At 42.3% G+C, this 15,184-nt stretch overlaps 1 protein-coding gene across 4 annotated transcripts in view; it reads left to right on the top strand.

Moving 5' to 3' along the window:
* Stac (SH3 and cysteine rich domain) overlaps window positions 1-4,947 on the top strand; it is a 133,681-nt gene extending 128,734 nt beyond the window's left edge. For all 4 annotated transcript variants that reach the window (XM_042666548.1, XM_042666547.1, XM_042666549.1 and 1 more), the window contains exon 11: window positions 4,274-4,947. In XM_042666548.1, the coding sequence (XP_042522482.1) occupies window positions 4,274-4,390 (117 nt within the window). In that variant the 3' untranslated portion in view covers window positions 4,391-4,947. The remainder of the gene's footprint in view (window positions 1-4,273) is intronic.
* The last annotated feature ends 10,237 nt before the right edge of the window (window positions 4,948-15,184 follow it).

Here is a 15,184-nt window from a genome sequence, read left to right as displayed (position 1 = left end):
TGTTTTTGGCTGGTTATTTTTGAAATTGACTCTAAGTTACTGTCTGAATGCATGTCTGAGCTCAATGTGTCTATGTTAGGTGTATTTTTCTAGGATGACAAGGAACTCACCACCCAAATCAGCTCTCAGTTGAGAAGGGGTCTTGTGTATGTTTTTGTTCACATTGGCCTCTAACCACCAGCTTTCTATTCTCTAACTAGGAGAATAGAAATATAGCTAGGAATATAGGCAGGTAGCTAAGAATACAGACATGAGCCACTGGAACCAATCTACTCTGCTTTGGATGCATTGTATTCACTGACATGTTGAATTAAACCTCTTCATACAACTATGTAAAGATGATAAGATTTAAATTAACTATTCTTTTTTTTTTTTGTCAGTCATGGGATTTGAAGTCTGGGCCTGGGCGCAGTCCCTCGGCTCTTCAGCTCAAGGCTAGCACTTTACCACTTGAGCCACAGTGCACTTCCAAATTAACTATTTTTTAAAAAGAAGCATTCTTAGGATATAGCTACATTCAAGCTCAAAGTCCTGGTTTCAATCTTAGCACTGAAAAAAAAAAGTAGCTAAATTCTTTACATCTCATTGCACTCACACACACACACACACACACACACACACACACACACACACACTATGGCTCCTTTCATCCTATAACAACTGAACTGAGCATGGCAGTGGAAATTATATGGCCTGCAGAGCCTTAAGTAAACATAACTAGATTTGATATATATCATTCTAATAGTTGAAGAATATATATTATTCTGCATTTCCTGGGTACTGTAAGAGCTCAAAATTTTGTAGCATATCTATTGGGCATTTGAATAATCTGTTTATGTACATTGCCCATTTTCTTACAGTATTTAAAAAAAGTTTTCTATCTTTTCAAAATATTTATACCTGGTCTGTCATCTGTGGCCAACATTTCTTCTAGTTTATTATTTGCCTTTCGATTTTAATACTTCTTCCTCCAAGGGATGGTAGGGAAAAAACAAAGGAGGGGATAACAATGCTCAATAGGAAATGTATTCATTACCTTACTCATGTAACTGTAACCCCTCTGTACATTATCTTTACAATAAAAAAAAAATGTATTAAAAAATACCCCTTCTTCCAGAGCTTACTCAGTCTTCAGTTGGGTCATCTAGAGTTCATGTTATTTCCCAAATAGTTTTCATCTCTTTATCATTTTTCATTTAATATCTGTCTCCTTTTCCTCTTAATTTTCAACATAGTCCCTACTTCACTTTGATTTTCTTAAGTTTCAATTAAATCTTTTATTTCTTCATACTTTAGCCTTTAATATAGCCTTTATTCTCTTGTAGTTGTTTCTCCTTGTTCTCCTTGCTTCTGCAGTATATTTTTTTACATCTTATGACACCTTGAAAATCAAGAGATTCTTTTCTTCTAACATCAAGAACAATCTTCCTTCTTTCATCCTGCTGAATCCGGTGTTATCTTTTCTGATATATGTACATATTTCCTGAAATGTTTTTAATCCTTTCATCTTGTTACATAAAATATCACTTCCCCAAACTACCCATCACCTAATCTTTGAATATGATATCTTATACAGCAATAGGAATGTTGTTGATATGATTAAGGTGAGGGTCTCTGGTGAGGAGATTGTCTTGGATGCTGTGAGTGAATCCAGTATTAAATCCAAAGGTTCTTATCAGAGCAAGACAGGAAGATTAGAGGCAGAAAAGTAGATGGGATGACAGAAGCAGAAGTCAGAGAGAAAGTGAGAGATCCAAGATGCTGTACCATTGCCCTTGAAGATGAGGGAAAGGCCCAGGGGCCAAGGATGATACATAGGCTCTAGTAGCTAGAAAAGACAAAGACACACATTCTCCCTGACAGCTTCCATCTGACCTCCTGAACGATAAGATAATATATCTTTGTTGCTTTAAACCACTAAATCCGTGGTAATCTGTTATAATACTAATAGGAAACGAATCCAGATTTCATGTGAAAGGTACTTTGTGGATGTGATTTAGGGTTGTGGAAATGGAAATGGAAAATTGCCTTTGACTGTCTAGGATTCCAGATTCCGGGCCACATCTAATTGCTAAGTCCTTAGAAGCATACAGATGTATTTGGCTGAGGCAGAGAGACAATAAAATGTAGGTAGGGGATGAAGCAGGTAAGTCAGAGAGAGAAAAATAGTATAAAAATTCAACCTATCATTGCTGGATTAAATGATAGGCAAAGAGAACTTTAGGAAGTAATCTGACTAGAGACAAGGAGAAGGAAGGATGGGAAGATAAGAGACAAGAGGAAAGCAGAGTGAGAAGGAACAGGATAGGAGAGAAGGCAAGGGAAAACACTACTGCTTGCAACGAATCTGACTGTCTTATTTCTTCACTTACAACCCCTTTTAACACCCTTCTGATTGGTGGCCAGGGGTCATGCTTGCCCTCTTCACATGATAGAGAGCCTTGAGTTTTTAGACGTTTTTCTTTTTGTGTGTGTGTGTCAGTCATGGGACTTGAACTCTGGGCCTGAGCGCTGTCCCTCAGCTCTTCAGATCAAGGCTAGCGCTCTACCACTTGAGTCACAGCACCACTTCCGAGAGCCTTGAGTTTTATTCTGCTGTTCGCCTGTATCTTAGTGACTTCACCAATCCTAATTGAATTCATTGAACTGGTCTCATCCTCCAAGTGGGATTTTTTAAATGGTTGTCTTGCTTCCCAGACGTACTTGTTGAAATAGGTCCCAAAGGTGGGGTAAGGGGCTTGAATGGCTGGTATTTCCTGCACATTCCAGACTATGATGGTGTGTTCCCTTCCTCTCCCACTCCCTACTTCCTCCATCTCTATCGTGACTACAGTGAACTTTTACTATTACTCCAGAAGTGCCACAATTTCTTGACAGGGGAACTTATTCTTGAAATTGTCTTGTTTTCCTATCCATAACACCTCCCTCTGCTTAAACATCACTTCTTGAAGAACTAGGCTCAGTCAGGTTACCAGTAACCTGGAAACCAGTCAGGTTCCCAGGTTACTATTCCTGCTAGTGCCCTTTCTCCATCCACCAATCCATTCCCTAAATACTCCTGCTTTGTGCTGCTAGTTTAGGAAGTGTTATCCTCAGGACAGTCAGAGAGCAAAACCAGCATGGCCTTTGCAGTCATCATACTTGTGATGGGCCAGGGAGTATTTGTCTTTCCAGATGTATGCAAGGCTTTCAGCTCTACCTGACCTTTACAAAATAAGCACCAGGATAGATGTTCTGATTTTTCATTGTTGCTGACTGGCTGGACTTACTGACTTTGGGTGCTGCAGTGGGGAAAATTTATTCTGTCAGGCTATAGAGGTAATTTGAGGTTTGTTTTTTTTAGAACATATATTTCCTGCCCATCACAATGATCTCTGATGATTTATGACATGGGAAAAGTCAGATCTCTGATTTTGAAAATTAGGTGGTCCTTTGGGGGGGGGTGTCATTGTACCCATCAGGCTTTGGTTAGAGACAGTGTGACCCCTGACACACTCATTTGTGTTCTCTCTTGCACACACACACACACACACACACACACACACACACGGTCACTTGGTCTCCAAGAAAGTCAGCCAGCCTCTGTGCTTCTGGTCTTACACTGGCCCCTAATTGTTCCACTAAGCCTCTTTCCATTCAAGTAGATTTCTACACAATAAATTTCTGAAGCACAACCAGTCCATTATGTGTCCCCAAACACCAGGGGTCACAAATGAACCTCTTTACAGGTCCTACTCCAGCCTCTTATTCTGTATGACAGAAGAGCCTGCTCTGGTGATTTCTGCTGGAGTTTTGCCTATGTCCTTCTTGCTAGGTGGACATATTCATTTTCTAGCCGCTAAAATCCCTCATAGCTCCTTCTCAGTAAGACACCTTGAGGTACCATACTGCCTCAACTATACCACATCAGCCAACATCCAGTATTGATTGACACAGGCCCTATGAGGACAGAAATTTAGACAGTGCTTTAGGTCAGTCCATGCTCTAGAAATCCTGTGGCTAAGGCTGGCTTGTCTCCAGCCCAGTACCCATTCTTACTTACCTTTTTCCCCTGCCTATCCTGCTGCCCTGTCTTCCCACCTCCTAACAACATGATCAATGAGGCACTCCCACAAAGACCCCCATCCCAGGCTCTGTGTCCAACCTAGGATATAATCTACTCAAGGAAGACGTGTGGGAGAAGCATCACAACAGTGGTTCTCTTCAGAACCATCCCACATTTGTTCCCCCTATTGACACTAAAGTGCATTGCTTCTTCTTTCTTGGTATTCAGATTTGCGTGGCTTCTGAAGAAAAAGAAGAAGACGAAGACGAAGAAGATGGCTTCATCAGAGTCCTCAGCGGGAAGAAGAGAGGCCTTGTCCCCCTCAATGTTCTAGAAAACGTCTGACCATGGACCCTTCCTCTGTGCAGTAGTAGGCCAGCTCTGCTCATCTCACTGTGTTCACCCCAAGGAGCTGCTATGCTGACCCAGCCCCCAGGAAACAGGGAGATAAGACTCAAGGGTCTGAGACTGGAGGAGCCGCTACAAAATAGGGCCCATCATACACCATGTCAGGATACCTGATGTGGGGAGTAGGCTGAGACAGTAGGGGACAGAAATAAATGCACACCTGGTGGTGGCAGCAGAGATGTAGCCACCGATGTCTCAGACATGATGCCCTCTCTGTCCACCACCTGCTGGAGTGTGCTCCAGGCTGCAGTGTTGGCCCCTCCTATGTGAGGCTTAGGTCTGTATAGCTTAGTGTGATACTGGCGCCAGATCTTTGTCCTTAGTACTGGCTAAGCAGTGCCATTGACTCTCTCTGAGGAGAATCAAAAGGGTCTGCTTCCCAGCTGCCAACATTCCAGTGCTCCCCCAGGGCCCTGCTCACTTTGTGGTTGTGCTGTCCTAATCATTAGGTCTTTTTCCAGTCCTCCAAGTACATCATGGCAATATGTATTGGATGTGATGGTGCAGTTGACTTGCACCCACTGCAAAGATAAGACTTGCCCCCCAAATTGCTAACCGGCTGTCCTTGCTCCTTTGGCAACCCACAGGGGTGACAGAGCAGGATAAGGCATAGAAATAATCAGGGAGAAGTCACGGGGGTGAGGAGGAGCAGAGCCGTATGTTTTGAAGATGATCTAATCATTGCAGTTATAAAGCTCTTTCCTGAAGCAAATGGAGCCGGGAAGCAAAGATAACACATTTGGTCTTCATTGGCATTCCATTCCATCTGTATTGAGAGCAGCACTTTCCTTCCTGTGTCCTGTAGCCCTCCATGTGAAGGCTGAGCCCACCATGAAGGGGAGCAGGGACACAGAGGGTCTCCACCAACATCATCTTAGGAGAAACAGTCAACTTGGAACCCATTCTTCTTTAGGGTAGTGTATTATATCCTAGCAGATATAAACTGGGAAGGAGTCTCTATGGCTTCATCCACTTGGAAGCAGAGGAACTTGGGCCCATCTAGCATCACCTAAGGTGACTCTACTGCTCTGCCCTGGCACCAATGTTTACAAGGACACACTGCACAGCAGTGCCTCCTCCCTACACCCTCCTAACAAATGCAAACTGCATCCTCCCAGTCACTAATATGGTTTATCTTCAACTCACAGTGACCTTGGAATTAACGTCAGTTTGATCTGCTTTGTCACAGAGCAATAAAATCATCAGAATCATTGGTTTTGAAAAGGACTTAAGAGGAGGGCATTCAGTGCATGTGACATTATTGTCCCATACCAAAGCATCATTAGTCTCCACGTCTCCCTTTTTGTTCTTGCTCAGCATGAAGTTGGGAGCTTGATCTAGGGTTGCTGTGGTTTCATAGTGGCGTGGATGCTTTACACCCCTTCTCCAAGCAGCATCCAGAGTTCCCTGCCTGGGTACAATATGCAAAGCCAGGTTCAAGTTAAGATGGATTCTTTGAGAGCCCAGGTGGTTAACATGACTGCCTTTCTGTAAAATCGAATGCTGACCACAGACCCTCTTGGCCTCTCATTCAACTGTCCATTTAATGAAAACAACACAGTGGCTGGAAGGAGCATAAGGGGGGAAAAAACATGAGTCCTGACCTCTTCTCTCTAATGGACATCCCAGGTTGTTTGTTTGTTTTTATGCAGGTACAGGGGCTTGAACTCAGGGCCTGGGTGCTGTACCTTAGCTTTGTCGCTCAAGGCTGGTGCTCCACTATTTGAGCCACAGTTCTATTTTTTCCCCCAGGTAGCTAGAGATAAGAATTTCATGGGCTTTCCTGCCCAAACTGGCTTTGAATCACAATCCTCAGATTTTAAGCCTCCTGAGTAGCTAAGGTTACAGGAATGAGCCACCAATACTGGGCCATCCAAAGTTTTTGATGCCTCGTTTTCATTTTAAACTCAGTTTGCCTTTTCAAGCTGGATGAAGGAGTATGTGGTATCCAGCCTACCAAGTGGTGGCCCCGTATTCCCTATCTCCTGACATTCATTCTCGCCTTTGTGCAGTGCCTCCCACATCAAATCAGGGCCCATCTTATATGCTAACATGAGGCTGGGCCAAATGCCTCATTTCTTTGCCTTGGTCACCCACAACACTCGTTCTTGGAACTTTGAGACATACATAAAAAGGTGTCTACCTGAGTCCATCAGGCAGTACAGACCCAGTGCAGGGACCAGACATTTCAGCAGCTGAGTCTCTAGATGTCACAGACCAGTAATGGTCTTCCATGAAGAGCCCTGCCCAAACAAGAGATTTATAAACAGGATAAATATGGATTTTTTTTAATTCATGAAGTTTGAAAGAGTAACCTTTAAATTAAAAAAAAAAAAAACTCAGAGAGTTTTATCATTTAAGCCAGAGGAGAAAAGTATTTTGGGGGTGGTTTTTGTTTAAATATTTTTTTGAGGTACTGGTATTTGAACTCAGTGCCTTGCATTTGTTCTTGTTTGCTTGCTGGGCTTATACTCTACCACATTAGCCATGGCTCCAGCTCTGATTTTTGCTGGTTATTTTGGATACACAATCTTTTTTTTTTTTTTTTGGGTCATGGGGCCTGAACTCTGGGCCTGAGCGCTGTCCCTCAGCTCTTCAGCTCAAGGCTAGCGCTCTACCACTTGAGCCACAGCGCCACTTGTGGCTTTTTCTTTTTGCTTATGTGGTGCTGAGGAATTGAACCCAGGGCCTCATGCATGCAAGGCAAGCGCTCTGCCACTGAGCTACCTTCCCAGCCCCAAGAACACACAATCTTTTATGCCCAGGATAGCTTTAAACCAAGATCTTCTGGATCTTAGCCTCCTCACTAGCTAGGATTACAAGTGTTATTGTACAGCAAGAAAACAGAGAAGCCACAGTTTGAGAGGTCAAATCAGGAGTCTTTATTAGAAGGCCAGGCAGATTCTTATCACAAAGACCTGCAGCCCTGAGAATATACTTAACATGTCAGGAAACTAAACCATGAGAGCAGGAGAGGAAAGAAAGAACAGAAAAGTAATGCCAACAAACCAGATCAGCTCTAATGGAGAGCTAATGTGGGATGCCATGTTGACCTGAAGAGAGCCAGGAGACAGGACATAAGCGGGCAGGAGACACATGGCATGGCATACCCACACCTGAACTGATCCACTGGTCAGGGAGTAGATAGGGTCAGGTCAGGGGGCAGGGTCACAGGGAGCTTGATAGTTCATGAACCAAGACTGGCAGGTCCAATAACCTATTGTCCAAGTCCCCGCCACTGCCTCTAGGAAATCAGATATGCCCACCACCTAGGAGGCGGGACTTCCCTGCCTCCACCATGAAGACAAGATGGCCAGTTAAACCCAGTACCTTATTATCTACCATGTGGCCAAGATGGTGCCGGTTAGATTCAGTATCCCTACTTCAGTGTGAACCACCAGCATCCAGCTGGAGAAATAATTCTTTTTGCATGTTGAGACCCAAAAGCTTTCAAATACCAAATATTACCAGGTAAGCAGTCCTCTAAATGGAAGTGTTTAGGGCTCCCTAAAGATCCAGAGTCATTCACAGGTAGAAGATTCTCTGATTGGCATAGATCATCACAGATGTTTCCCCCTTGTACTAGAACTCTTCCTCTGCTTATCAGCAGAAATGACAGGAACATGGATAGCTGTGGCCTACAAGTCTTGAAGGTTTCCAGGACTCAAGAAGTGACTAGAATAAAGATCAGAAGAGGCCTTCAAGAGATAAACACTGGTGAACAGACAAGGGAAAATGGGAGAGTACATACATGAAGGACAGAAAGTGAATCTGGGACATTCATCCCAGTGTGAAAAATGTCCTGTACCTCCTGGTCCCCTGCCTCCACAAAGGCCCTACATGTCAGGCTACCCAGGGCAGCCTTATCCTACACTTTACCACTACTGCTCTAGCATACTGATATTGGGATGAAGAACTGATTGATCACGCATGGTGGTTGCAGAGGGTGGAGAAGAGAACTCCCTTAGCCCTACCTGTCTGGCAGAAGCCTGTGGATCTGTTAGTTTGGGCAGTGGGACTGCATGGTAAATAGTAGAACTGATTGCATAGACTATCCCCTTGCCCAGCTATAACACCCCTCCACAAACACACACACACACACACACACACACACACACACACACACACACACACACACACACACACACACGAGTAACTCATCAAGAGAAAAAGTCTAACATCAAGGCTACATATTTAAAGCAAATGGTGAAGTGATAGTGGTATGATGCATAATAGGACTTAATAGTTTGTTTTCTTCATTACTAAAGGGAAATGGAAAACCACCTTTGAAATCCAAAAACCAGTCAGTCCAGGTAACAGGTGGCTCCATGAAGAGAACTAGAAAGGAAACCTAATGGTCAGTCCTCTGGCCTATATTGGCAGACCTAGGGCAGAGAAACAGCTGTAAATTGTCCTCTCCTCCAGTAGCAGCTTACATTTAAATAACCTGGCTTCTTTACTGAGGACTTCTCAGAGCCATTACTTTGTTAATTCTCATTTTGAATATCCAGAGGGGAAATTTAGAACTGGGGCAATCTGATTAACTCTTCCTAGAATAACATTGCAAGAAATACAGCTTTGGTAAACTCTGTAATAAAGGATTCTTGTATTTCCACCTAATAACCTCCAGGCCTCCAGCTTCCACTGTCTTCCTCTGTCCCACTGAGATACTGATGAAGCATTGAAAAGGACAGAGGCACACAAGTGTTACTCTAGAGTCTGAGTCTGTAGGGGAGCAGGAGAAAGTGGGGACCTGTGTACTGTAGAGTTAGAAAGCACAGGAGGAAGAGTGATCTCCTCTGGAGGATTAGCAAACGCTGACCAGCAGGGAGTAGACTGGTAGAAATCTGAGAATAAAAGAAAGTTCAGCCTTGCTCAAAATAGCATCCCCAGGAAACTAAGTGAGCAGGTGTGCTCCACAGATTCACCACTAAACAAAACCCTTAAAAATAACTCGGACAGAAAATTAAAACTAATAAATGACATCCTGTAAACGTCTGTGCAAATTTTTCTCAGTTACCATTCTGGTATGTTTTGAACAACACCTACTCTTTTTGACCCTTGGAATATGTTTCTTTCTTAGCTTCCAATGAAGTGTTGTTTTTTTTAATAGTCTTCAATCTTCCCATGGGTAATACATACCTTTAACTGTATCTTGAAATGTTAATAGCAGAATGGCTAATAATTTTGACAGATCTCTTCTAAAACTGAAGACTTGGCAGGATTGATTTTTGGTTTTTTAAAATCATGTTGTTAAGTTTAAGCAGCTATCAAGTACCTTCCAGGTCTTTGTGGAAGTCAGGATCCACTGGGGTCCTGCAAATAGACCCTGGAACTTTACAAGACCTTTATTTTCAAGAGCAACAGTGGGTCGTCTCCACCACGAGGAGCTTACTCAGGTTCTCTAATTACTTCTTGATTCCATCTTTTTCTAACCATGGCCAAATTTTCCTTTGTCGTCTCCTTCTATTAGTTTCTTGAAAACCATGTGCTTTTGCTTATTTTTATTGAAGTAAAAAAAATCTTCTAAGATTATGACTATTTCTGAGGTCAGATTTGATCATATGATACAGGTATTTCCATTTTCATTCATTTCTAAATATTCTGTAAGTACAGGGGTTTTTATTTTTCTGTTTGATTTTTATGTTTGTATGCATAAATTAGCAATTATTCATTGTGATCAGAATACACAGTCTGTATGGTCTGCTTGAGGAATTAATTGATATTTGATTTTATGTTCTCATATGTAATTAATCTCTATAAATGTTCAATGGATGCTAGGGGGAAGGTCAAATCTGAAGTGTATGGAGTTCAGTACGTATCTATTAAATAAATCCTTAATGCATTAAGATTCTGTACATTCCTTTTGCTCCTATGCTTTGTCAAGGACAAAGAAGTCAAGAGCAAGCATCAGTGGGACAGAAATGAAAGACACCTGCCAGAACCTCTAGCCACTTCCACCCTGCAACCCTGGAGGGAGGAACTGGCAGATCTCCAGTCTCCCCTCTCCATCTAAAATGAATTGCTTTGTTCACATCCTATGTAAATGTACTCTTTCACTTCCTGCAACAAATTGTATAGGAACCACTTTTAGGCGAAGAGGTACCAAAGGGAACTTGGGTCAGGGAGGGGGGGGTAGGGGGGGAAAGAGGGTGGTGGTGGTGGAATTACAATGAAATCCACAATCTCTTTTGAAAAGATGTTAAGGCTTTTTGGAGAAACTCAGCATACTTTATGAGTTCCTAATTATTATAAGATTTAATATGTTAGGTGAGTAAGAAAATAAACACTGAGATAAGTCATCCAGTAGAGCAATAATGCCAACAAGAATTTCTACAGAAAGTTCAGGTCAATATTACCCTGATTAAAAGTATTTGCTGTGGGGCTGGGAAGGTGGCTCAGTGGTAGAGCGCTTGCCTTGCATGCCTGAGGCCCTGGGTTCGATTCCTCAGCACCACATAAGCAAAAAGAAAAAAAAGCCGGAAGTGGTGCTGTGGCTCGAGTGGTAGAGTGCTAGCCTTGAGCTGAAGAGCTGAGGGACAGTGCCCAGGCCCAGAGTTCAGGCCCCACGACCAGACCAAAAAAAAAAAGTATTTGCTGTGTGGTGAGAAATCATTTCTTCCCAGACAATACTGAGAATTTAGTCTTATTATCCTGATTTTACAGATGATGGAGAAGCTAAGTCACAAAAAGATTAGGTCACTTGCCTAACTTTGTACAATTGATTTTTTGTGAATGTATAAGGATACCTCTAGCGTTTCTAAATGGGTAGCTACTGAGAGACAGATATTAGAGTCATAGAACAATGGGCAGGCAACTCTTACTAAGTGTCATGCCTTACAATGTAACCTTACTATGTGACCATTACATTATAAGTGTCAGTGTATTGAGAAGAGAGAATTCCATCTCTCAAGGTAGGATTTACATTCATCAACCTCAAAATAATAATAATAATCCTAGAGTAACAGCTTGTGAACCGCTGAATAAAGTATATTCACTGAGTGGCATGATCTACTTGCTCTCTCTCTCTCTGAGGGCAGTCCCCCTATAACTGGCAAAACGATCATGGGAATTAGAAGTGTGTTCCTTGACAACTGAGCCAGCCAATGCACATGAAAATGACTCTGCCAAGAAGGACCCCCCCCCAAGTTGGACAACTGTTGGACAAGATTTCCTGTCCTCAGTCCATAGCTTCAATGGCTAGTGTTTAGTTTGACTGCTGACCTCTTTGAGAGCTCACTTCTTACTTCCAAGTAAGTCTTGCCAAGAAGTGTCTCTTTTCACAGTGCACCTTCTCATTATATCTGCTTTGCTCTCTTCTGTGCTAATTGTATAATTAAATTTTAGACGGAATGTGCACCCTCCTTTCCAAATGCTCAAGGATGGGGGCTTTGGGTGGGGACCATACCACATAGCTCCAGTGAATGCCCCCTAGAAGACTACACAGGAGAAAAACCACATAATGAAGGGGTGCAAGTGTCATGTTACAGGTGTTAGGATGAGGATTTCTCCAAGCATCACTGCAATGATGCTATGGTTTGAATTTATGTCCCCCAAAGTTTATACCCTGGAAATTTGATCCCTAGTGCAGCAGTGTTGGAGGTGAGGTTTAATTTGTTTTGTATTAAGTTGTTGTTTTGTTTAGTGATGCTGGAGATCTAACCCAGAGCTTTGTACATGCTAAATGAGCACTCTACAACTGAGTTAAATCCCCAGGATGTCTTGGGCTTTCATGGGAGGGATTAGCTCATGGCACTCTACAATTATAATGGAATTAATGTTATTATTTTGGAGCCTGTTCATCCTCTCTCTTTCCTTGTGTGTCTATGTCCCACCATGAGATGACCCAGAAGAACGATCTCACCAGAAGTTCAAACCTGGATACTGAGCAAGCCAATGAATTGATGCTCCTTATAAATACCCACGAAATGAGTGTTTTGTTATTACAATACAAAATGCACTGAGACATAATGATTGTTAGTTTTGCAGTATGTATTTGTTGAAATCTACTGGGAAATACTATAACCACACAAGTTCTAATAAAAATGTATTTAATGCTAAAACAGAAAGAGTACAGAAAATCACAATGGTATACTGGAATGTTGCTGGTTCTGCTATCAGCAGAGTCTATAAAAGTTCAAAGCTGTTATGCTAAACATGTTCTCCATTTCCAAACAGGAAATGGGAAATGGGAAAGCAGCTTTTAAACTCATTCTGTGCTCTTTCTCTCTCTGTTCGTTTCTAGCTCTCTTGCTCTTCTTTTCTAGCTCTCTTGCTCTTGCTCTTCTTTTCTAGCTCTCTCTCTGCTCTCTCTCTGCTCTAGCTCTTTCCTCTCTCTTTCCCAGCCACGTGGAGTGCCAACCTTGCCTGGTCCCAGCAGGTCTACTGAATACCTGAATACCACGTGAGTGCTACTGTTCTCACCTCTCTCTCTGCTCTTTTCTAGCTCTTTCCTCTCTTTCCCAGCTCTCTCTCATTCCCAGGCCTTTCCCAGCCACGTGGAGTGCCAACCTTGCCTGTTCCCAGCAGGTCTACTGAATAAACCTACCCCTTACCTGAATACCACGTGCATGCTGGTGCAGTTCCTACTCAGCCACCTCCTTTTAAAAACCTAAAAAAAAAAAAAAAAATTAAACTCATTCTGTGTTAATTTCCAGACACTTGAACTTCTTTAGCCTCGCTATAATTAGTAGATGACAGAACACAGTATTTTGTGGAGATGAAATGGAGCAAAGATAAGGCTTTTTTTGCTTCTTTAGTAAAATGATTTTCATGGCATGTTCCTTTTACATTGGAGTAGCATTTGAGAAATATTGGTAACACGTTATAGAAAAGATCTCTGGAAGTGTAGTCTATTAATAGCAATATTGGTAAAAAAAAATTATATGGAGAAAGAAAGAGGAGATAGTGAGGAAAAGAGAATAGGGTTTGGTGAGCTTCTGTGGGAAAAGAGGAAAGAATTGCTTATTTATGTCACATTTAACCCCCAAGAAGGCTTAGGCTCACATCTCAACTTGAGAAAAGGCCCTGAAAAAATGATCCATTCAGGTGAGACCTCTTACTTCCCACATCAATCTTGATGTTAGGACCTCAAGGGAAAAAAAATGATTCATAGAATAATAGAGGTTAAAATATTATCAAAATAGAAACAAATACACAGGCCTTCTTCATAATCAGGAGAACAAAAGTTTGAGAAATCCAAGCATCCTGACACGTGGACCACATTCCTGTCATATTCATGGTGGTTCTTACAAGAGCCTATTCTAATTATAGACAGACCCCAAACCTTCACCCTTCAGCCCTAGCACTGCCAAAGCTTTCCCTTATGCCCCACAAAGTTAAAAGCTTAAATACTAGGAAGTCAGTTTATGATTCTTGAAGATTTGTAATCATAAAAACCATAAAATTCAATGCCAAGAAGCAATGTGCATACATGGAAATCTTGTTGAGCCAGAGCTGGAAATCTGTGGCTTTCAGAACTAAGAAACACTTCTTGTACTCACAAGACCATCAGTCACCTGGGGGCATCATTTGTTCTATGGAATGAGAAGTGGGACCAGGATTGTTCAAGGACACAGCTAGTAAGGAGGTAGCAGGAAGCAGAGGTGGGCTTGGATGAGGTTACAGACAGAATTACTCTGAAGAATCACTAAAATATAGCAAGGCAGAGCAGGCTGCTTTTCTCAGAGCCCTTAAGGAGTGATGATCTATATCTCCTGAATTCAGAAACCTTTTGAGAACCCTTGATTTCTAGGAAAGTGAGTCCTATTACCTACAGGATATTAGATTTGCTGAGGAGTTGCAAGTTAGACCCCAATAATGTCTTCTCAAATCATTGAAAGAAGTCCCTTGGCCCTAGCCCAGTGAGATCCTTTTAGGATTTGGGATTTCCTTGATTGTTAGATAAGTGTATATCATTTAAAGCACTAAGTTTATGGAATAAGAAACATCAGTTGGAAACACGTAGCATCACACTGCTGATGGGAAGGTGGCAGATGATGACAGAAATGTAACTGAGCCCCTGGCTGCACATGAAGAATATGGAGCGGAGATGACATTGACCAAAATGCATTATTATACCCTTAAACTGACATGTTGAAATTAAGCTCTTTTGTACAGCAGCTTAAAGATAAGGAAGTGTGTGTGTGTGTGTGTGTGTGTGTGTGTGTGTGTGTGTGTGTGTGTGTGTGTGTGTGTGTGTGTGTGTGTGTACCCTGGGGCTTGAACTTAGGACCCGGTCACTATCTCTGAGCATTTTTGGCTCAAGACTAGTGCCCTATCACTTGAACCACAGTGCTACTTCTGGCTTTTGGTGGTTAATTGTAGATAAGAGTCCCATAGACTTTTCTGCCTGGGCTAGCTTCAAAGCAATATGCTCAGATCTCAACTTCCTGAGTGGCTAGGGTTACAAGCATGAGCCACCAGCTCCTGGCAATAAGTAATATTTATTTCTTCAGGAAAGCACATCATCAAGGAGAATGAACTCTTCAAAAAACTAGGCACAAAGAAAGCACTCCCTAAACCCAGATAAAAAGATTGCCCAGTTTGGCCAGCAGCCTGCATCCAAGGGAATCTGTCCCTGCCCCTGTGGTCTACTCTAAGGATGCTGCTATACACTCATCCTCATCAACAGACAGAACCCCAGAATGGGTGTGGCTGTGCATGCTCGTACACACACACACACACAAACACAAACATCTCTCAGGTGGGATTTATACTATACCCTCATGT

The sequence above is a fragment of the Dipodomys spectabilis genome, unplaced genomic scaffold (assembly GCF_019054845.1).
Source record: "Dipodomys spectabilis isolate Male_0828 unplaced genomic scaffold, ASM1905484v1 ptg000365l, whole genome shotgun sequence".
In the NCBI taxonomy this organism is placed as follows: domain Eukaryota; kingdom Metazoa; phylum Chordata; class Mammalia; order Rodentia; family Heteromyidae; genus Dipodomys; species Dipodomys spectabilis.
The sequence above is the reverse complement of the archived record's forward strand: the minus strand, read 5'-3'. Positions and strand labels throughout refer to the sequence as shown.